This window comes from Danio aesculapii, chromosome 8, assembly GCF_903798145.1.
Source record: "Danio aesculapii chromosome 8, fDanAes4.1, whole genome shotgun sequence".
Lineage (NCBI taxonomy): Eukaryota > Metazoa > Chordata > Actinopteri > Cypriniformes > Danionidae > Danio > Danio aesculapii.
Genome location: NC_079442.1, coordinates 48,544,339 through 48,568,249, shown reverse-complemented (window position 1 = coordinate 48,568,249; position 23,911 = coordinate 48,544,339). Strand labels below are relative to the sequence as shown.

The following is a 23,911-nucleotide window of genomic DNA, read 5'->3' as shown; positions in this document are numbered from 1 at the left end:
ATGATTACACCGTGGGATATTTGTAGCAAAATTCAATACATTCTGAGCCAAAGGTGACGCAAAAAGGTATCAAAAATGTTTTTAATGCATTGACACTAGGGCTGAGCCAATACACGATATTATATCGAATTGCAATAAAATTTATGTCAATAACAATGATAAGCTCTGAACTTTTACTCTATATTGATCTAAAAGCCAATCACACAACAGAAATGTGCAACATTGGAATCTAGAAGTGTGTTGATAATGGAGATGCATCCACCAAAAATAGGTTATGCTTTTTAATGGACACTCTAATTTGTGGGTTCAGTCATGTTGGGGTACTCTTTTAAATCTGAAAGAATCAACAACTGATATCGACATATATATTCTTATTGTTCAATATGGAAAAGAATTAATCGAGATTGCATTGTTGCCATATCGCCCAGCCCAAATTGACACTCACAATTAGGATGTTTTATAAATCCACTTTAAATGAATACATCAGGGTTCAGTGTTAAGTCAAAGTGCTTTTGAATATGCATTGCGTATTTGCATATTACATTTCATAATGGAGCTACTAACATGCTTCCATAAATATACCAGGCTGCGTTTCATATGATGTCCTAACTTGTCAAATGGTAAAAGCAAAACAAGGAATGCTCAACATGGACACGCAAACCAACAATGGAATGACAACAAACCAAAAGATGAATGTCAGGTTATATTTTAATATCAGTTTTCCTCTAAACACAAGGAACTTCATGTTCTTCGCTTCATCACTCCAGTCTCTATTGGAATTCAAACGAAACATATGCTGGAGCTGTCAATCAAACGAGGGCCCCGCCCTCCAGAATGCACACTCTTGATTAAAGCACAAATCCAAACAACAAAAGAGAGATATAACAGAGAATGAAATAATAAAAAGAATGTGCGTAAAACATCTGGTATTGTGATCCTGCCTGACACGGATCAAGCAGGGTTAGTTTATCTTATCTGGCATGTGCTACACCTATTCCATTCACAGTTCTCAATTAAAAACGTCCCCTCCGTCACTCATCCCGATGTGGGTTTTCTGAACACACGCATGCAATAGGGCTCAGAATGAAACAAAAGTCCAGGCACGGCTGAAATGACTCTAAATTGGCCTCTTGTATTTCCACCTCCCCTCCGACACAGGAAAAAAAAGCAGGAAAACACAGCGAAAGTAGTAAAGTGTGGCACAATGAAAATGCAAACGGTGGCTTGCTAACTGCTTAAGGTAGCTTATTTAATTGCAAAGTTAAGGTCTATCTAAAGGTGTTGTTAGATACTGTCAGGGTGAACGATAACCTGTCATGAAAATGTCCAGGTTACATCTTTTACTTACTCTTTAAAACAACAAACTAAATTATATATAATATTTAAATAATTGTAATTTATATTAGAAATTATTATATTTTATGAATATTTTTTTATTTTCATAACTTTTAGTACTTCAATTTGATAATTAAATAATAATAAATAATAATTAATTAAAAATAAATATAAGCAGCATTAATTTAATACATTTATATACACAACTGAAACTGCTGCATGAAATAATTATTAATATTTATGATTACAGCCATCCAAAAATTCTCATACATTTCCTTTTTTTGGTTTCTGAAGGCAACAAACATTAAATATAAATAATAGTAATATACATTACAAAGTATTATTTATTATAAATAAACAAAACTGTATAACTAATGCAGTCATTCATCTTTTTTATTGTGACTATTAATAGGATTTCAATTCGATAAATGTACTGTAAAGCAATTAAAAATAAACATAAGCAGCATCAATGGAATACATTTATATACAACTGTAAATGCTGCATGAAATATTTATTAATATTTATGATTACTACCATCCAAAAATTCTCATACATTTCCTTTTTTTTGGTTTCTGAAGCCAACAAACATGAAATATAAATAATAGTAATATATATTAGAAATTATTATATATTATAATGTCAATGACTAATGCAGCCATTCATATTTTTTATTGTGACTTTATTTTTAGGACTTCAATTTGATAAATGTACTGTAAAACAATTAAAAATAAACATAAGCAGCATCAATTGAATACATTTATATACAACTGTAAATGCTGCATGAAATAATTATAAATATTTATGATTACCGCCATCCAAACATTCTCATATATTTACTTTTTTTTTGGTTTCTGAAGGCAACAAACATAAATAATATGAATATAGATTAGAAATTATTATATATTATGATGTATTTAACTAATGCAGCCATTCATATTTTTTATTGTGATGTTATTTTTAGGACTTCAATTTGATAAAAGTATTGTAAAACAATTAAAAAATAAACATAAGCAGTCTTAATTGATTATTTTTATATACAACTGCTAATGCTGCATGAAATAAATATTAATATTTATGACTACCGCCATCCAAAAATTCTCATGTATTTACCTTTTTCGGTTTCTGAAGGCAACAAATATGAAATATAAATAATAGTAATATATATCAGAAAGTATTAAATATTATAACGTATATGACCAATGCAGTAATATTTCTGTTTTTATCGTGACATTATTTTTAGGACTTCAGTTTGATTAGTAATGTAAAACAATTGCAAATAAACAAAAGCAGCATCAGTTGAATACATTTATATACAACTGCTAATGCTGCATGAAATAAATATTAATATTTATGACTACCGCCATCCAAAAATTCTCATATATTTACTTTTTTCGGTTTCTGAAGACAACAAATATGAAATATAAATAATAGTAATATATATATGAATGTATAATGTATGTGACCAATGCAGTAATATTTCTTTTTTTATCGTGACATTATTTTTAAGACTTCAATTTGATTAATACTGTAAAACAATTGCAAATAAACAAAAGCAGCATCAGTTGAATACATTTATATATATTGTAAATTCTGCATGAATTACATCCATCCAAATTTCTTATATATCTACTTTTTTTCTGTTTTTAAAGGCAACAAACATAAAATATAAATAAAAATGTCTACATATACACAATTTATAATAATCTTTGCAAAATAATAAGGGAAAAACTGGCTTAATAATCATAAAAAGATCAGCTCAGATGTCTTTAAACCCTAGCTTTCTTCTTTAGAAGTGAAAATAAAATCAGCCAAAATGATTAATAATTATTTCACAGGCGACCTGGACATATTCATGACAGATTTTCTGTGTAAACGTTTCTAAACTAGAACTTTCATCAGTAAAGCTACACCGACATTGCATAAAAATATATACAGGAAGTGTGAATCTGTTGACAAAAGTACACACACAACAGCGTATAATACACAACTATAGAAACACTGACTAATATAAACAGGGTGTTCACAGTAAAACCAAAGGCCTTGTAATGTGTCAGAGTGGAGTGACCGACAGGTAAATAACCCACCCAAACCAGACCGAGTCCAGTGCAAAGGACTGGTTTTGCGGTGGAAAACCCTTTGGCACAAAGATACAGAGTCAGAAACTGCTGCGAGAAAAGATATGCATCAAGGCAAACCAGAATATCGGTGTGTTTGTGTAAGTGTGTAACAACTAACCTGACCAGTTGGCTCTTAAACAGATGTACGTCCATGCTGATCATCTTTGCATTAGAAAAACATGTATTGTGAAAGTAACGTCGCTGCGATATTAGTGAGTCTGTCATACTAGATCATTCAAATGAACCAAGGAACTTCTAAAAGTTTACATTCTACGCAAAAATAGGTCTGGAAATATCTGTCATAACAGTCCAACACAATGCAACGAGTGCACTGACATACAGAAACGAAGATTTGGTCAGATATAAGCCATTGCTTTGCTATAAAAGCATGCATTTATGAAGAGAATTAAAGGGATAGCTCACTTAAAATGTAAATTCTGTCATCTTTTACTTGTTCAAACCTGTAGGATCTTCTTCTGTTAGACACAAAAGAAGATATTTAGAAGAATGCTGAAAACCGGTAACCATTGACTTCCATAGTATCTGTTTTTTCTACTTTGGAAGACTTTACAGATTTTCAGCTTCCTTCAAATCATCTTTTATTTTCAACAGAAAGAAACTGGTTCATAACCACTTGAACGAGAGTAAATAATGAGTAAATGTTCATTTCTGGGTGAACTATCCCTTTAAATGAGCTAGATTTACTTCTCTAGGATGAAACGACATCTAAATTTCCTATCAAGAGACAACATACTTGCAAAGATGGCACTATAACATGTGAAATAGAAACTTCCAGAATCACGCAAAGACTCTAAGTTGCATATGAAGAGTGTCATGCGAAAACAAAGCCTGTAGCGGTGAAGTGTTGTCTGAAGATTTAAGTTTGTGTAGTAGGAATAATTACAGCACAAGCTCAAATAAAAACGTGTAAAAAGGCAAGAAAGTGCGACACAGCTGTAGGCGGACAGAGGGATGGGGTGGGAAACGGGATTTTAGAGAAAGACAGAGAGAGAGAGATAGAGGGGGGAATGGTCACAGGATTGGCCACCGCGGTAATGACGGGCGTTCAGGCACTGGCATCTGATCCGGGTTTAAAACGAGCTGCTGGGGGGTGTAGACAACCTCTTGCCAATGTAGACCCTAAAAAACAACATATATGGTCTGTTTTATTTCTGTATCTGCTTTTATAAGTGGGCAAGACATTTAAAGCCAACCACCAATTCTTACTGGTTTAATTAACCCTTTATAGGGCACTCATGGAAATACTCATCTGAAAAACCCTGGAGTGTTACTGAGGTTTATTATAATACTCTGAACTTCTATGACTTACATTTTTGTAAATAATTGGAAATATTCCTCAGAGATTTTGGCTCATATTGACATGATAGTATCATGCAGTTGTTACAGATTTGTTGCCTGCACATCCATGATAGGAATCTCCCGCTCCACCATATCCCAAAGGTGCTCAATTGGATTGAGATCTGGTGATTGTGGAGGCCAATTGAGTACAGTGAACGTTCTATCAGCTGGAACCAGACTACTCTGACCTCTGGCATCAACAAGGCATTTGTGCCCACAGAACTGTCACTTGATATTTTCTCTCTTTCGGACCATTCTCTGTAAACCCTAAAGATGGTTGTGTGTGAAAATCCCAGTAGATCAGCAGTTTCTGAAATACTCAGACCAGCCTGTCTGGCACCAACAACCATGCCACGTTCAAAGTCACTTCAATCACCTTTCTTCCCCATTCTGATGCTCGGTTTGATCTGCAGTAGATCGTCTTGACCATGTCTGCATGCCTAAATTAATTAAGTTGCTGCCATGTGACTGGCTGATTAGAAATGTGCGCTAACGAGCAGTTGGACAAGTGTACCTAATAAAGTGGCCAGTATGTCATCTGCATATCATACTGCATGTATACATATGGAAGTCAATGGTTACAGGCTTCCAACATTCTCCACAATATCTGCTTTTGCATTCAACCAAAGAAAGAAACTCAGTGTTGAATGAAACAAGTAAATGATGACAGAATTATCATTTTTGGGTGAACGATCCCTTTGATGCAGTGGTCTCAAACTGCCAGCCCGCAGGCCATTTGTAAATACAATACACAATATATGCTTGGTTTATCAAATATTGAAATTAAAAGTGATGTTTAACAGAGCAAGGACATTTTCCTATTATATTTTTCTTTTAGAGAAAGTCTTATGTTTTTTAGTTTTACTAAAATTAACCAAATTATTTAAAAACAATGTAAAACAGTTAAGGTCAATATTATTAGCCCCTTTAATTTCATTTTTTTGATTGTCTACAGAACAAAACCACTGTTGTTGTCCAATGCTTTTCCTAACTAACCTAATCTGCCTAGTTAACCTAATTAAGCTTTTAAATGTCACTTTAAGCTGAATACTAGCATCTTGCAAAATAACTAGTAAAATATTATGTGCTGTCATCAGAAACTAGTTATTAGTTCTGTAAAATCTTCTGTCTGCCAAACAGCACTTGGAAAATATTTGAAAAGATTTGAGTGCTGATAATTTTGCCTACAACTGTGTGTGTGTTGAGCCTCACCCGAGTCCCAGAGCCAGAATGTGTGTGAGCAGCAGTGAGGGCATGAACACTTTGAGGAACTCAGCAGAAAACACTCCTCCTTTCTTCATGGCGCCACTCTTCCTCATGCTCAGCGACACGGATCCAGAACGCTTCGGGTGGCGGAAGTGAAACTCCCTGTGAAAGAGGATCATTATACTAATATCACACTGAACTTTATATCAAACAGCATGCAAACTGTAGAGCTTATGTAGTGAGTTTGTTAGTGAAAATATATTTTAAATATATAAAAGTAATAATACATAAATACATAATAATATATAAATATTTAATATATAAAGTAAATAAATAAAGGGTGATACAGTGGCTCAGCAGTTAGCACTCACAGCAAGAAAGTCGCTGGTTCGAGTCCCGGCTGGGCTAGTTGGCATTTCTGTGTGGAAATTGCGTGTTCTCCTTGTGTTGGCGTGGGTTTCCTCCGGGTGCTCCGGTTTCCCCCACAGTCCAAACACATGCACTATAGGGAAATTGAATAAACTAAATTGGCCCTAGTGTATGAGCGGGAATGTGAGTGTATGGGTGTTTGGTGTTTTCCAACACTGGGTTGCTGCTGGAAGGGCATCAGCTGCGTAAAACATATGCTGGATAAGTTGCCGGTTCATTCCCTGATAAATAAAGTGGCTGCGTCAGGTAAACAGCACAGTGACAGACACGAAGGAAGCAAATCTCACGTAATGTCTGTGAGAAATACTACAGTAAGAACTTTCCAATGATTATATAATGTTTTTGTCGTGGAGTTAATTCAGCCTTTCTGCTGATGTCTTGAAAACATGATATAAGGAACTGCTCATTTTCATTTTGATATTAACAACTTAACATACACTAAAAATGTAGAGTTATCGTGTAGCTGCATATATATATATATATGCATTTATATGGCCGTCATCTTTACTGTGTGCATATTTATAACAAAACCTATAACATAACTGCCTCCTTTCATTTTCATTGAAAAATACGAAGCATACCCTTTCTCTTTTGCTGAATATCAGATTTAATAATCAATAATGGCCATCATAAAAGTATAACGTACATTAAGTTTATACAATATAGCAAATAAAGGCAAGCGCTTAACAGTGTGTGTGTGTGGTCACATGATGTGCGTTTTCAGCTAGTATAGACGGACAGCTTTTCAGAAACGCTAGATGAAATGCCAGTGTGGACGTGGATCATTTTCACTCTAAAATGCCGTTTTAAAAGTAAAACACATCGGTGTAAACAGGGCCGCAGACTCATGGGGATTTGTGACATTGTGGCAACCAAAATTGAGGTCCTCACAGGTAAACGGGTGTAACCCCGCTGGTCTTATGGCCCGTTTCCACTGAGTGGTACGGTACGGTTCGGTACGCTTTTATGGCCGTTTCCACTGTCAAAAAGCGTACCGAACTGAACCGTACCGTACCACTTTTTCGGCACCCTTTCGAAAGGGTACCAAACACGAGAAAGGGTACCAAAAGGCGGAGCCACACGCGCAGCTGAACGCTATTGGTTTACAGAGATACGTCATTCGCTTACGCAACAAGCCAGAATGAAAACAAAAAACCCGCCATGTTTGAAAAACACAGCGAGAGATTTTAGCGGAATTGTAAATACATATAATATTGAGCCATGGTCGATCTGGGCTCAAACAAACCTTGTCGTCGTCTGGATGAACAGCCACAAATCCAAGAAGAAGAGCAGATTTACCCTGTGCCGCGTAGTTTTTTACGAGTCAGTCTGAGGCGCGAGCGGTTTCGCTTTCTTGCTAGCGCTCCCGTGCGTCTAACATTATATAATAACAAACTTCTTGAGCTGATGATAATAACGTGCGCTTGATTATTGACGTGCTTTTGAAACCCGATCCTGTCAGACACTGACAAACGCGAGAGTGAAGCGTGAAGAAACAAAGGAGAAGCCGGAAAAAAAGGAGCACATTATTTTTTCAACAAACGCGAACAAAATGCCATGTATAACTAACTTATTATCTTCACCTTTTGGACTAATATGAACCGGGAATGACGGAATTACTCTCTAACAGAGGCTACATGTGCTGCTGAAGATTACAGACACAGATAAGAGGTTTTTACTGACTGTAGGCTATAATTTCTGTTGTTTTGAACCTAAATACGGGCGAAATGTCTGCTGTGTAGTTCTTCTGTAGTTGGTAACATATCGGAGACTGTAAGGGGCTGTATGTGTTCATATATGTTCATTTATTTATTTATTTAATATAATTACAGACGTTACAGTAGGCTGTTTCGCAGGTCTTTGATCTGCAGTTATAATCAACTCATGTTCATTGAAAAGTTAGTAATAAACATTTCTACACAAGTATTTATGTGTATGAAGCGTCTGTTTTGTGAGAAGTGCTTTTCATATGATATGTGAACGACCCATACAGCTTTATTGTAGACATTTCCTCGAGCTAGAATGACGTCGACTGAAACTTTCTGTCATACACCACGCCCACCAAAAGGGTACCCTTGTTAGTGGAAACGCAATCCTGATAAAGGTGACCCGTACCAAACCGTACCGTACCGTACCGTACCAGTCAGTGGAAACGAGCCATTACACCACCCAACCGCTTCGAGCTGAGATCGAACCGGTGACCTTCCGCATGGGAGTCAGAGCTCTAACAAGGAGGCTAAAGACGATGGCCTCTAGCGTTTGTCTGTCAAACTATCTTCAATAAACATTATTTATTTATTTGAATCTCTGACTCCGGCTCTTCTTCATCAGACAGACTGGTCATTCTTTGGGTTAAAACTGTAAATAATTGTTTACTGGTGACACCTTTGATCAATCAACAAAAAGAAAGGTAGGAAGATTTAAAACATTATAGACTAGGGATTGTCTGTGAAGTAGTGGGTAGTAACAGAACGCTGTAGGGTTCTAATTCAGACGTGAATGAAAGGCATCAGTGGATTCACAAAATTTGTGGTAAATTTGTGTTGAATCCTGTAGAGAGCTGGTGCATTTTCATGGTACACCAATAACGGTAACGATACTAATACGGATAACAGTAATTGGAAGGTGTAACTACTCCACCCAGAAGTAAATGGGAGCAGAAGTCTCGAGCCAAAAAGATTCGAATGACTGGGGCCGATCATATGCGGAGAATAAGGTGAATAGGAACAAGTGTGTCTGTTATATACGTGGTTTTCTTACTTCGGGGGAATATTCTCTGGTCGACTGGACCAGTCTGCAACCCAACTCTCTCCTTTATTCATGAGGATATCGTCTTCTTTGTCCTTCTCCATACTGTCATCTTCTGACTGAAATAGATGAGAAATCCAGCATCATGATCAGAGTTTTAGATGATTCAGTAGTGCAGATTACTATGGATTCTGACTGACCTGACAGTCTCTCTCGCTGGGCATCTCCACATCAAACATGATCTGACCCTCGTCCTGGTCAGGACTGTGTGGCCGTGGAGGACTGAAAACACACACAAACACAGGTGAGAGGTGCACCGATCAAACAGAAAGATCTCTGTTTCAGACTCGCAAGAAAACTGCACTACAATGACTACATAGTACAGAGTGTGTAAATGGACTGTTGGGAGAAAAAAATGGGTCTACTGAACCATGGTGTAAATGCAGCCAACATGTCCTGGTTTCGTACCTGTTGCAGGACGAGCTGCTGGGACTGGACTCGTGTTGAGCGTCCAGCAGGATTTTCTCCATGTCTCCGTTATGGATGGAGGAGGAGGAAGGCACATGCTCCAGTCCTCCTGTCAGGACCTCTTCTTCCTCCTGCACGGCCTCCAGGGCCTGTGAAGCCTGGGACTCGCCTTGGTTCCCATTCTCCTGCAGCGAGGGGCTCTGATGCTGAGTGTTTCCATTCATCTCCAGCTCCACCCAGGACCCTAATCAACAAAGACATACATTAGCATCGACTGCTGCTTCACAGATTAATGCATCTGGCCTCCAGAAACCCTAACCAAGTACTACACCACCTGATAAAAGTCTTGTCGCCTCTCCAAGTTTTACGAACAACAAACAATAATCATTTGGTATCAGAAGTGGCTACTATGAAAGGCAAAGGCCTCTAGATTACGCTTATTTGACCAAAATAAAATATGATCATGCCTTGATTTTGAATTATTTAATTAGGACTGTAAGGTCTGACTTTGCTTAGACAAAAGTCTTGTCACATAACAGAAATAATGTACAGTATAGAATATGAAGTCATGCTGCAGTGGAAACAGAATGAATATTGTGTCTGACTCCCATGAGCTTGGAGGACTGCATCCATACATCTCTGCAATGACTCAAATCACTTATTCATAAAGTCTAGATGACAAAGAAAGCGTTCTTGCAGGACTCCCAGAGTTCATCAAGACTCTTTAGATTCATCTTCAACGCCTCCTCCATCTTACCCCAGACATGCTCAATAATGTTCATGTCTGGTGACTGGGCTGGCCAATCCTGGAGCACCTTGACCTTCTTTGCTTTCAGGAACTTTGATGTGGAGGCTGAAGTATGAGAAGGAGCGCTATCCTGCTGAAGAATTTGCCCTCTCCTGTGGTTTGTAATGTAATGGGCAGCACAAATGTCTTGATACCTCAGGCTGTTGATGTTGCCATCCACTCTGCAGATCTCTCGCACGCCCCATGCTGAATGTAACCCCAAACCATAATTTTTCCTTCACCAAACTTGACTGATATCTGTGAGAATCTTGGGTCCATGTGGGTTCCAGTAGGTCTTCTGTAGTATTTGTGGTGATTGGGATGCAGCGCAACAGATGATTAATCTGAAAAATCGACCTTCTGCCACTTTTCCAAATGATCAACTAGAAGTCAAGTTATTATTTGTTGCTCTTACAACTGGGATCGACGACAAGACTTTTGTCAGGTAATGAACAGATGGAGCATTATCATTTGATTTGGAAGCACCACATACAAATATTTTCTTTTTTAATGCTTAAATTGCCACCTGATTTTAACAGTTTTATATTAGAAATAACTTGGATATGTAAATATAGTATACTTGCATTGTTTTTTCAAAAACAATTTGTATAGTTAATCAGTGGGTGATTGTTCTAGCTTTTGTGGTTTGATTAATAGCACCGGTTGGCCACTTTAAAGTCTACATGATATCAAAATTTACATTTACTTTTACATTTAGTCATTTAGCAGACGCTTTTATCCAAAGCGACTTACAAATGAGGACAAGGAAGCAATTTACACAACTATAAGAGCAGCAGTAAACAAGTGCTATAGACAAGTTTCAGGTGTGTAAAGTCTAAGCTAAGCATTCTGAAAACAAGTCTAGGTGTTCTCTAACCAAACACAGCAACTGAAAACAGGTCTAAATGTACTTACACGGTGTTGCTCTCGATGCTAAAGTGCTTCTCCTTTAATTTACAATTTCTACAAAATTTACAATGTTTATTTTGCAAGCGCACACTGTTATTCTTGATATTAATAATTAATTTGCACAAGTTAATGCACCGAAAATATTTGTTTGTTTTGATAATCTTAAATCAAAATCTGACTTTGCTTCCATGTTTGGAGTGGCGGTCATTCTGTTGACGTCAACCTGCGGGCTTCCATAGCAACTGCACATTAATACCCTCTCTTACTGTTAGTTTGCTCTGAGAAAACGATATGCAAAAGAAGCCCCGCCCCCTTCTCAATATTCAGTTTCAGATGGAAGTACATCAACATACTGAAATAAAAGTCTCAGCAATTTTCGGTTCACGTAGTCTTAAAGACCTAACCCACAGACTTAATACACTGATTCAAATCTTTTTTTCTTTTTTATTCTTTCTACGTTTATGGTGAATGCTAGCTTTTAACTTTTAACTTCTTAATGACCACTGTTATTAATTACACGAAAAAAAATTCACTCAATTATCTTGACCGATTCACTTTTTTTTAAAAGTAATGTAATGATAGTAATAACACTCCACTTTCCTTCCTAATCTGCAACTGCCTCTCTGGCTATACCACTAACTGTGCTCTCTCTCTCTCTCTCTCTCCAAAAAAAAAAACAAAAAAAAACATTTTTTACTAATGCTTTGCTTCTTAGACTTTACACACCTGAAGCTTGTCTATAGCACTTGTTCACTGCTGCTCTTATAGTTGTGTAAATTGCTTCCTTGTCCTCATTTGTAAGTCGCTTTGGATAAAAGCGTCTGCTAAATGACTAAATGTAAATGTAAATGTATAATGACAGTAAATAAAGGACAACAGTAATAAGAACTCTGACAACAACAACATAAACAATAATAATAATAATAATTACAAGTACTACACCAACTATTACTACAGAAGTTACTTATGATTCTTCTACTGCTGCTGCTGCTACTACAGCCACAACAACAACAACTACTAATACTGATACTACTACAACAATGACTACTAGTCCTGCTGATACTACCACAACGTCTACTACTATTACCTACTGATACTACTACAACGACCACTACTACAATGTCTACTACTACTGATATTACTACTATTACAAACGTCTACAACAACTGATACTACTACAACGTCTACTACTACTACAGCAACAACGACCACTACTACTACAATGTCTACTACTGCTGATACTACTACAACAATGACCACCACTACTACTACTAATACTACAACGTCTACTACTGCTGATACTACTACACCAATGATGACTACTACTATTACAACGTCTACAACAACTGATACTACTACAACATCTACTACTACTACAGCAACAACGACCACTACTACTACAATGTCTACTACTGCTGATACTACTACACTAACGATGATTACTACTATTACAACGTCTACAACAACTGATACTACTACAACAACGACCACCACCACTACTACTACTACTACTACAACGTCTACTACTACTGATACTACTACACCAATGATGACTACTACTATTACAATGTCTACAACAACTGATACTACTACAACGTCTACTACTACACCAATGATGACTACTACTATTACAACGTCTACAACAACTGATACTGCTACAACTACAACGTCTACTACTACTGATACTACTACACCAACGATGACCACTACTATTACAACATCTACAACAACTGATACTACTACAACAACGTCTACTACTACACCAATGATGACTACTACGTCTACTACTACTACTACTGCAACTATTACAACGTCCACGACAACTGATACTACTACAACAATGACCACTACTACTACTACTACTACTACTACAACAACTACAATGTCTACTACTACTGATACTACTACAGCAACGATGACTACTACTATTACAATGTCTATGACAACTGATACTACTACAACAATGACCACTACTACTAATACTACTACTACTACTACTACTATTACTACAACAACTACAATGTCTACTACTACTGATACTACTACAGCAACGATGACTACTACTATTACAATGTCTATGACAACTGATACTACTACAACAATGACCACTACTACTCATACTACTACTACTACTATTACTACAACAACTACAACGTCTACTACTACTGATACTACTACAGCAACGATGACTACTACTATTACAACGTCTACGACAACTGATACTACTACAACAATGACCACTACTACTACTACTACTGCAACAACAACGTCTACTACTACTGATACTACTACAGCAACGATGACTACTACTATTACAATGTCTACGACAACTGATACTACTACAACAACGTCTACTACTACTACTACTACAACAACAACAACAACGACCACCACTACTACAACATTTACTACTACTGATACTACAACAACATCTACTACCACAACCACCACCACTACTACTGCAACTACAACGTCTACTATTGCTTATACTACTACACCAACGATGACTAAGTTGACCGATTCACTAAATCTATACAAGTAGATTCATTCACATGTGGAGTAGTGGTAGTGACCTCTGACAAAATAAAGGCAGACAGGAAAAAAGTTCAAATGCAACCATTTAGTCACAGTTTAACAGTCATTTATTAATCCAACTAAATCCATTGCAGTTTAGTTGTTTTGAGAGTTTCTAACCTCTGCCTGACCCAGATGTGTCTATTGGAGTGAAGGTGAGCAAGCATTTCAATTCATCCTCTAGGTAGGCTCATTCAGAGGATTGTGGGATTGAGATCAAGACAGAGTAAACAATGAGAGTGCTCCACATTTTAAGCAAAGGAGAGCCAAAACAACACACAATTCATTTCTAGAGGAACACACATCCTCTGTTGACCCGGTGCAAACATAAGACACATTTGTGTCCTGTCTGACCCTCACTGTTGCTAGGCAACACGGGAAGATCCACTAAAGTAATATGATGGGAAGTTGCTAGGGCATTGTTATGCGGTTGCTAGGGAGTTCTAGAAGGTTTGTTAGAGTCCATCTTCTAGTCTCCACAGATGCTTTAAACACGGTGTTAAGTAGACATGCTGATATTAAATAATATAATATACTGTTGATGATGAACATGTGTGATATTGTTATCAAGGACACTTTAAAATACATTCATTCATTTACATTCGACTTGGTCTCTATTTCAGAGGTCGCCATAGAAGAATGAACCACCAACTATTCAAGCATTTGTTTTACGCAGCGGATGTCCTTCCAGCTGCAACCCAGTACTGGGAAACATCTATACATGTTCTTTCACACTTATTCACTGCAGCCAATTTAGTTTATTTAATTCACTTATAGCGCATGTTTTTGGACTGTGGGGGAAACCAGAGCACCTGGAGGAAACCCACACCAACATGGGGAGAACGTGCAAACTCCACACAGAAATGCCAACTGGGCCAGCAAGGACTCGAACTAGCGACCATCTTGCTGTGAGGTGACAGTGTTAACCACTGAGCCACTGTGCTGCCACTTTAAAATGCAATGAATTTTCACTCATTCATTCATTCATTTCCGACCACCGGGTCGCGGGGGCAGCAGTCTTAGGAGAGAACCCCAGACACTTCCACCAGGGATCCCGAGGCGTTCCCAGGCTAGCCGAGAGACATAGTCCCTCCAGCGTGTCCTGGGTCTCCCCTGAGGCCTTGGTGGCACATGCCTGGAACACCTCCCTAGGTAGGCGTCCGGGAAGCATTTGAAACAGATGCCCGAGCCACCTCAGCTGACTCCTCTCGATGTGGAGGAGCAGCGACTCTACTCCGAGCTCCTCCTGGCTGACAGAGCTCCTCGCCCTGTCTATTAAGGTGAGCCCTGCCACCCTGCGAAGGAAACTCATTTTGGCTGCTTGTATCCGAGATCTTGTCCTTCCGGTTATGACCCAAAGCTCATGACCAGAGGTGAGAGTAGGAACGTAAATTGACCAGTAAATCGAGAGCTTTGCCTTTCGGCTCAGCTCCTTCTTTACCACAATGAACCGGTACATCGACCGCATAACTGCTGACGCTGCACTGATCCGCCTGTCAATGAATATTATTATTTAAACTTTTACGGTGTCTTTAAAAAAATATTAGTTGTGTTCACACTGTGCACTAATACACTTATGCACTCAACCATGCAGTGTATTAGTGTCCTAAATGGACACTACTGTTTTTTTACTAACTAGCGATGAAACAACACAGAGGAACAAAAACACCTCACTGCCAACTAGAGTTTCGGAAGTGTCATTGCAGAGCAACAGAAAGAGCGCGCAGAAGTATGAATGCACAGCTGCGCGCGTTGCATGCACCGTGGGTCATGCCGATCACTTGACGCAGAAGTATAAACCAGGCTTTAGGAGAATGTTACTTCAGTCATGTTGTTGTAATGTTAAGTTGACTAGTTACATGATAAAAAAAATCTAAATCAATAATCGGTCAAACTTTATGAAAAATCGCCCAGCCCTAATAACAAGTAACAATATTTAATTTCTGTCCTCCTTATCATGCAGCACTAATGAACCAGAATCCTGTTTAAACGAGGATATCAGGACATCATCTTGTTTTGCCAAAAATGTTTTCCAGCCCACAACACTGAGCTCTTGTATTTGCACATTCCAGCAGCCCTTCATCTGTGACCATTAGTTCTCCATCTGCATCACACAAACACACAACCCAAACCTCAGACATACACTGAAGGAAAGACTCCATATTTGTTTTTGCATCTAAAAAAATGACAACAAGTGGTGTATGACAACATCTGTGTGGTAAATTATTCAAATGAACGCACTGATAACACACCAGCTCTTGTTACACAACTAAACACAGAGCAGCTTTAAAGGAATCCACCGCAGGACAGAAGCGGGACGGAGGGAGGGAGCGATTATGTAATCTCTGGCACATCAAACCCAAATCCTCTCGCTGTTTTCCCGCTCCCATCCCCCTGCTGAGTCTGTAACCCAGATCTGTCTGTGTGCCACAGACACCCATAAACGTACTCATCATCACTACACACTAACTAGTAAACAATGACTCATGTTCATGACTTATAAGTAGGCAGCAGGGTCAAAAAACACAATCATCTTGCATCTCACTATACAGTTGAAGTCAGAATTATTAGCCCTCCTGTGAATTTCCTTTTTCAAATGTTTCCCAAACTATGTTTAACGGAGGAAGGAATTTTTCACAGTATTTCCTTTAATATTTTTTCCTCTGTAGAAAGACTTATTTGTTTTATTTTGGCTAGAATAAAAGCAGTTTAAACATTTTTAAACACCATTTTAATGTGAATATTATTATCCCCCATAAGCAATATTTGTTTTCGATTGTCTACAGCAGTGGTCCCCAAGACCTGGACTACAATAAAATTGATCCCGGGTCGCAGAAGAGATCATTAATTATTTCCGTTTTATTTATTATCTAAGTCCGAACGATCTTTTATTTTGAAAAAACTTTTATTTTGAAAAATACCTGCATTCTCTCGGTTACATCTCGATCACTTGAGCACCTAAATATAACCCACAAGCTAGCAAAAGGAGTAAGAAGCAGATGTCTTTGGAAAGTTTCTTTGTGAAGAATAAAAGGGCGAGTGAATGACCCATGAACTGCCAAGGAATGGATCCCCAAGGTTTTTGTCAACAAATCAAGTGAATCCAGCTTGAAAAAGTTCAACTGCTTAAGATCGCAAATGACGGTGACCGAGGGGCCGTTCAAACATATTGCATCTTTTCCATGCACGAGTTTGTCATTTTCAACGGAGATGTGCAGTTTGTGCGCTCGTGTTGGGAGCAACAAGCCAGGTGTTCCCAGTTGAAAACATCTTCAGAATGCTGCAAGCGTACTGCGATTTACGTGACAAGAACTGACCAATCAGCTTCCCATGATATCAATATTGTGCATCTTCAAAATGCTGCAAGCGTACTGCGATTTACGTGACAAGAACTGACCAATCAGCTTCCCAAGATATCAATATTGTGCATCTTCAAAATGCTGCAAGCGTACTGCGATTTACATGACAAGAACTGACCAATCAGCTTCCCATGATATCAATATTGTGCATCTTCAGAATGCTGCAAGCGTACTGCGATTTACGTGACAAGAACTGACCAATCAGCTTCCCATGATATCAATATTGTGCATCTTCAAAATGCTGCAAGCGTACTGCGATTTACGTGACAAGAACTGACCAATCAGCTTCCCATGATATCAATATTGTGCATCTTCAAAATGCTGAAAGCGTACTACGATTTACGTGACAACAACTGACCAATCAGCTTCCCAAGATATCAATATTGTGCATCTTCAAAATGCTGCAAGCGTACTGCGATTTACGTGACAAGAACTGACCAATCAGCTTCCCATAATATCAATATTGTGCATCTTCAAAATGCTGAAAGCGTACTGCGATTTACGTGACAAAAACTGACCAATCAGCTTCCCATGACATCAATATTGAGCATCTTCAAAATGCTGAAAGCGTACTGCGATTTACGTGACAAGAACTGACCAATCAGCTTCCCATGATATCAATATTGTGCATCTTCAAAATGCTGAAAGCGTACTGCGATTTACGTGACAAAAACTGACCAATCAGCTTCCCATGACATCAATATTGAGCATCTTCAAAATGCTGAAAGCGTACTGCGATTTACGTGACAAGAACTGACCAATCAGCTTCCCATGATATCAATATTGTGCATCTTCAAAATGCTGCAAGCGTACTGCGATTTACGTGACAAGAACTGACCAATCAGCTTCCCATCATATCAATATTGTGCATCTTCAGAATGCTGCAAGCGTACTGCGATTTACGTGACAAGAACTGACCAATCAGCTTCCCAAGATATCAATATTGTGCATCTTCAGAATGCTGCAAGCGTACTGCGATTTACGTGACAAGAACTGACCAATCAGCTTCATATATTGTATGGAATATACACATTTCAGTAGACTAATTATCTCAGACAAACACTGCAGTGATTTCTATTTTTCTCCATAAATAAAACTTGTATCAGAGTTGCAGCAATTTTTTGTCAGCTCGTCATCCTCTGAGAAAACGGTTGATGGTCACCTAGCAAACTACGTACAACCATATTGTAGACGTCATTACATTGAGAAGGTTTACATGGACACCAATAATCTGATTTTAATACAATTAAGATAGTACACTGATTAAGAGTCTAACATGTAAACTTTTAGATTAATTTCATCCAATTAAGGTCATAATCGAGCTAAACAGAAATCAGATTTAGACATGTGCAGTATCCCTATTGTTGTGGCATTATTGAAGTGCAGTACAGACATGTAAACACCACAATCAAACTATTACCGTCATGTAGGCAACAGGATAGTCTATACACACACACGGCTGTTTGACGCTATTCTCTGCACCTACCAAGTCAGTAAAGGAACACAGAGACCTGCATCGTGAAATGATTTTTTTCTTTCTACACTGTGTGCAATATCAAACTCCGTTACAACAACACTCTTCCAGCAGTTCATACTCTCATCCAATATCTCGTTTGTCACGGGGGGCATGCATCAAATATTCCTGAATGAAAGTAAGTCCCAATCCCAATTCTACTCCTTAGCCCTTCCCCTTACCCCTCGTTTTGCGGCTTCAAGTGAAGGGGTAGGGGTGTCCCAATTCTCTTTAGCTTGAAGGCGTAGGGCTAAGGGGAAGGGCTTGATACCCCTTTAAACTTACATTTTTCAGGACCACACTCGAAACCAAGGGGTACGAAAATTTACCAGAATACACCAGCCACAACAGCAGCATGGCTGTACACGGAAGTAAAGAGATCTCATATGAAGCAAGAGATCGCGATGACATATGATGACGTGTGCAGGTGCTGTAGTGGTGTCTCAATTCTTACTGTGCGTTCACACCGAAAACGGTAAGAGCGTCCAAGGTCGCTCTGGCCGCCCTGGCGACAGCGCTGTCTGCTTTCAGCTCCGGCAGCGAGAGCATCAAAATTCGCTACATTGATCTCGTATTTAAAGGAGCCGTTGTAGCATATCAGTTACATTCCTGCATAAAACATGCTTTCTAGCGTAAAAATGCTGCACACTTTTTATGAAATTAATTTAACAATGGAAGATTGAGTTGCATGTGGTGTGGCTTTGCTCCACTTAATTATCCAATGTGTCCATATGTCTGAAATATCCTGAAGCAGCAGTACTGTTTTGTACTGTCGCATGAGATCACGCTTTTTAAAGATAAATATATAACATTAATGCACATCAGTAACTCGCAAATAACTTTTTATTAATGTTCCTGTAAAATTTTGTAATAAAAAATTGTAAATCATTGAAAATCCGGTGACCGCAATGATCGAACCCTTGGGAACAAATGTGGTCGGAACCAAAGTTCACATGTCTGTGTTCTCTGAACTCCTGTCAAAAAGTGTTGCCAGATGTAGCTGACTGATTCCAGCCCAAAAAAGATCCGAAAACCGCCGAAATGCAAAAAGACCTGCGTAGTCATCTGGAAATCACAATCAGTGGTAGTGGTGGCCGGGGGGGGGGGTCTGACGGTCGCCGAAATCAAGCAAGGTGGGGGGGGGGGGGGGGGGGGGGGGGGGTGAAGCACTATGTTGCATTGGGCGGGCGTTGTGTTGCAAAACCACCCAAATTTTCACCCAAATGTCCTCTTTTACCCGCTAAGATAAATTTAAAACTGCCCAATATGGCAACACTGCTGTCAAGCGGCAGACTTCTTCATTCTAATTGCTTGCCTCCGAACCGCGTCATAGGTCATTACCATAAAGTTGACTTGATTTCAACTCTCCACGACGCCCACACCAGCGAAGACACGCCCTGCTGCTCCTCACCACTGGCTCTCATTGAAAATGAATGACTTCCGGTTACTTTGACTCTCTCACCGCTTTCGGTAAGAACATACGGTTAGGGGTAAATTTTTAAGCCCTTTCCCTTCACACTCTGCTTCAAGGGCCAAGGGGAAGGGGAAGTGGTTCAAAAATAGAAATGGGATTGGGCCTAAAAGTGATAAACTGCAGTTAAAGTCGGCAAATTAGAAGGAAACATGCATAGCGTGATGACGCAAGACGTTAATCAATCTATGTTATCTATAACATGTAAAAACGAGATCATGAAAGGAACATTCAAAAAGCAACTCATGTAAAGATCTTAATCATATTATTATCTTATTCAGATTAGGGCAAATTATTCGATTACTTATGTCCATGTCAACGTTATTGACTTTAGTTAAATTAGCTGATGTTAACAAATGGAGCCTTACTGTACAGAGTTAACAAACAAAAGTCATTTAAATAGTCACAGATTTTTCAATGTCGCAGGCTAGATTAACATGTAAAAATGTTCATATTTGATTAAATCTTCAAGCATTTGCTGCTGTGATGAACGACCATTGAAGACTCTCTAAAAGTTTCAATCATAAATAATTATTCACAGTATTGTGTAGTGCCCATCATATCAATATTGTGCATGCTTATTATCATGAAATATTGTATTATTGAATATTGGCATATTCAATTCACTTCAATTTAAGTTTATTTATATAGCGCTATTACAATGTAGATTGTGTCAAAGCCGCTTAACATAGAAGTTTTAGTAAATTAAAACTGTGTCAGTTCAGTTTTTAGAGTTGAAGTTCAGTTTAGTTCAGTTCAGATCAGTGTGGTTTAAATTTCACTGCTGAAGGTTCAAACACTGAAGAGCAAATCCATCGATTTGCATATGTCTAATATCTAGATATTACTCTTGGACATCAAAAGATGGATAAAAACTGGGTCTATGATGAACATTTAGAGGAGGAAACTAGGCCTGTCACAATAATCAATATATGGCACAACACATGAACATAACCTCAATCATTTTTGGTGATGCAATATATATTGGCCATATGTAAAAACCAATTATAGCAACATTTTAGCTGATTGTCAACATCTCTATCTCTATTGGAGGTGTCAGTATGGTTAAAAACACCAGTATTTACTATAAATTACTATATTTTCATGTGGGTGTCTGACGACAGAAAATAAATCCTCCATTACATTTTACCTTGCACCTTTTTTGTTAACATTTATTATTTATTTATTTAAGATATGCATTTTTCTCATTCTGATTCCAGTCTCTAATTATTAAATTATGAAAATGACTATAATGAATTAAATATACTCAAGAATAAAATGTGTTCTTTGGAAGAGTGTACTTGCATCGTGATGCTATTACATTGTCACTCTGGCATTATATAATGAGTGGCATAAAATGGTAATAAAATGACAATAATATCGTTAATATCCAACGATATTATTGTTTTTGATATTATTATTTAGCCTTTTAAAGTACAGCTGGATAAACTCTTTAAAATGAACATTTTCGATTTATTGCATTTTTTTAAATAAAATGCAAATTTCTGTACTGGGCAATGACAACATTTATTAAAGCAGTCTGATTGTTTTGATTTTAATCTCCTATTACATGTATTAGAGTAAATGAATAACCGACTAAAGATCATTTAATAGATGAAAAAGTACATTTTATGAAAATCTAACGTTAATGAATTCAGTACATATAATGAGGGTATGTAAAGATAGTGCTAACGTTACAGCTACTAAACAAGATAAAACACAAATAAACGCATAATAAGCAAAAATATTACTGAAAACTGGGTCAAATTAAACAGCAATTTACTCAGCTGCATTAGTTTATTTAGTTAATGCACACGCCCCCCGTCTCCATTTTTCTTAACTAACGTTACCCTCTTTGCCTTGTTTTGATAAAGTAGCCCCGCCTCCACAGCGCTCCAACTTGATATGAAACTAACGATTGGTTTACGTCCTATCAATCATAACAAGTTGCTAAGCAACAATAAAGCCAGTACCGCTCTCAGGCATTCTCATTGGCTCTCGCGTTGTGACGCCATCTTACGCTCCCGCCTTTTCACCCCTCCCAACGAGCGAGGAGGAAATTCCAGCCATTGAGCGAAGTGAGACAATAGATGTTGCATAACAGCGACTTAAAGCTCCCTAGTAAAATATAACCAGCGCAAAGAACAGAGTAAAAACGACATTAGGATCTCTCCAGACTTTTCCCTGCAGAAACACGGATGGAGTTTTACCGTTGAGGCCCGGTTCTTCATTGTTGTTAAGCTGCGCGGCGGCTGTGGTGGACATGTTGCCTCTCCAGTCACTCGCGTCCGTCAACACAGCGCGCTCCCGACTGCTCCTCGTGAACGCGCGCCCTGAATGACTCCACCTGAGCGCATGCACGACGTCACCACATTCACAACATCAATTTATCGACTAAATAAACAAAAGTAACTTTTCAAAGGAAATTAAAATCAAGTTTTAGATGTTAGCATCAGTACGTAAAGTTTTTTACTTCTATAAGCTAATGTGCTGCAAAACAATTCAATACATCTATATTTCTCTAGTGCTTTTACAATGTAGATTGTGTTAAAGCAGCTTAACATAGAAGTTTTCAGAGTTGAAGTTCAGTTTAGTTCAGTTCAGTGTGGTTTAAATTTCACTGCTGAGAGTCCAAACACTGAATAGAATATCCATCGATGCGCAGCTCCAAAAGTCCCAAACCAAGCATGCCAGTGGCGAGGAACAAACTTCATCAATTGATGAAAGTAAAGGAAAAAACCGTGAGAGAAACCAGGCTCAGTTGGGCACGGCCATTTCTCCTCTGGCCAAACTTCCTGTACAGAGCTGCAGTCTAAGCACCGAAGGCTGACGAATTCATCATGGAGAAGTGGCAGGTGAGAGTAGGTCACCAATGGGAGTTCAGGCTGGCCTACGAGAACAATGCAGAGACTCATCTGTCACTGTGGTGTTTTAGGAATCAGACCGCCATGGTATCTGCTCAGGATACGACCTGGTCCAGGATTATGGATACTTTGGCATCATCTCTTCACAAACAGTGACAATTTTTTTAATTTAGAAGATAAACCAGATAAACCTGATATAAACATCCAAAGATTGCAGTTTGTCGCTTCCGCCTAAACGGATCAACGTTTTTTTTGACGTAGTCTCATACTTCAGTTTCTCATCAAACTTCTGACCATTTTGACTTTAACACACAATTTTTTTGTGTGTGAATTCATTCAGAGGTTTTGGTTTGATTGATCATTGTCCAATTTTTGGTACTGTATAAAGAACTGGTATCTACTGTAATTCATTCATTTTTTTCGGTTTAGTTTCTTTATTTATCAGGGGTCGCCATAGCAGAATGAACCACCAACTTATCCAGCATATGTTTTACGCAGCGGATGCCCTTCCAGCTGCAACCCATCACTGGGAAACATCCACTCACACACATACACCACGGACAATTTTAGCTTACCCAATTTACCTATAGCACATGTTTTTAGACTGTGGAGGAAACCGGAGCACCCAGAGGAAACCCATGCCAACACAGGGAGAACATGCAAGAACTGGTATCTATTGGGTCAGTTGGCATTTCTGTGTGGAGTTTGCATGTTCTCCCCGTGTTTCCTCCGCCTGCTCTGGTTTCCCAGACAGTCCAAAGACATGCGCAA

The 23,911-nt window shown here is 38.4% G+C and overlaps 1 protein-coding gene across 1 annotated transcript; it reads right to left on the bottom strand.

Annotated features, from left to right (window-relative positions):
* Positions 1 to 690: 690 nt before the first annotated feature.
* bnip3la (BCL2 interacting protein 3 like a) lies at positions 691 to 22,596 on the bottom strand. Its single transcript, XM_056464113.1, has 6 exons — positions 22,487 to 22,596; positions 9,664 to 9,907; positions 9,396 to 9,477; positions 9,208 to 9,314; positions 6,025 to 6,180; positions 691 to 4,593 (listed from the first exon to the last, which is right to left on the bottom strand). Exons 1-6 carry the CDS (start codon positions 22,539 to 22,541, stop codon positions 4,545 to 4,547), a joined length of 693 nt encoding a protein of 230 aa, XP_056320088.1. The 5' UTR covers positions 22,542 to 22,596; the 3' UTR covers positions 691 to 4,544.
* Positions 22,597 to 23,911: the final 1,315 nt, after the last annotated feature.

Coding starts and splice junctions, on each gene's coding strand:
- bnip3la (XM_056464113.1), bottom strand. CDS start 22,541: ATGTCCACCACAGCCGCCGCGCAGCTTAACAACAATGAAGAACCGGGC. Junction 9,908..22,486: donor TGAAGAACCGGGCCTCAACG/GTAAAACTCCAT, acceptor TTTGTTGATTAG/GGTCCTGGGTGGAGCTGGAG. Junction 9,478..9,663: donor AGCAGCTCGTCCTGCAACAG/GTACGAAACCAG, acceptor GTGTGTTTTCAG/TCCTCCACGGCCACACAGTC.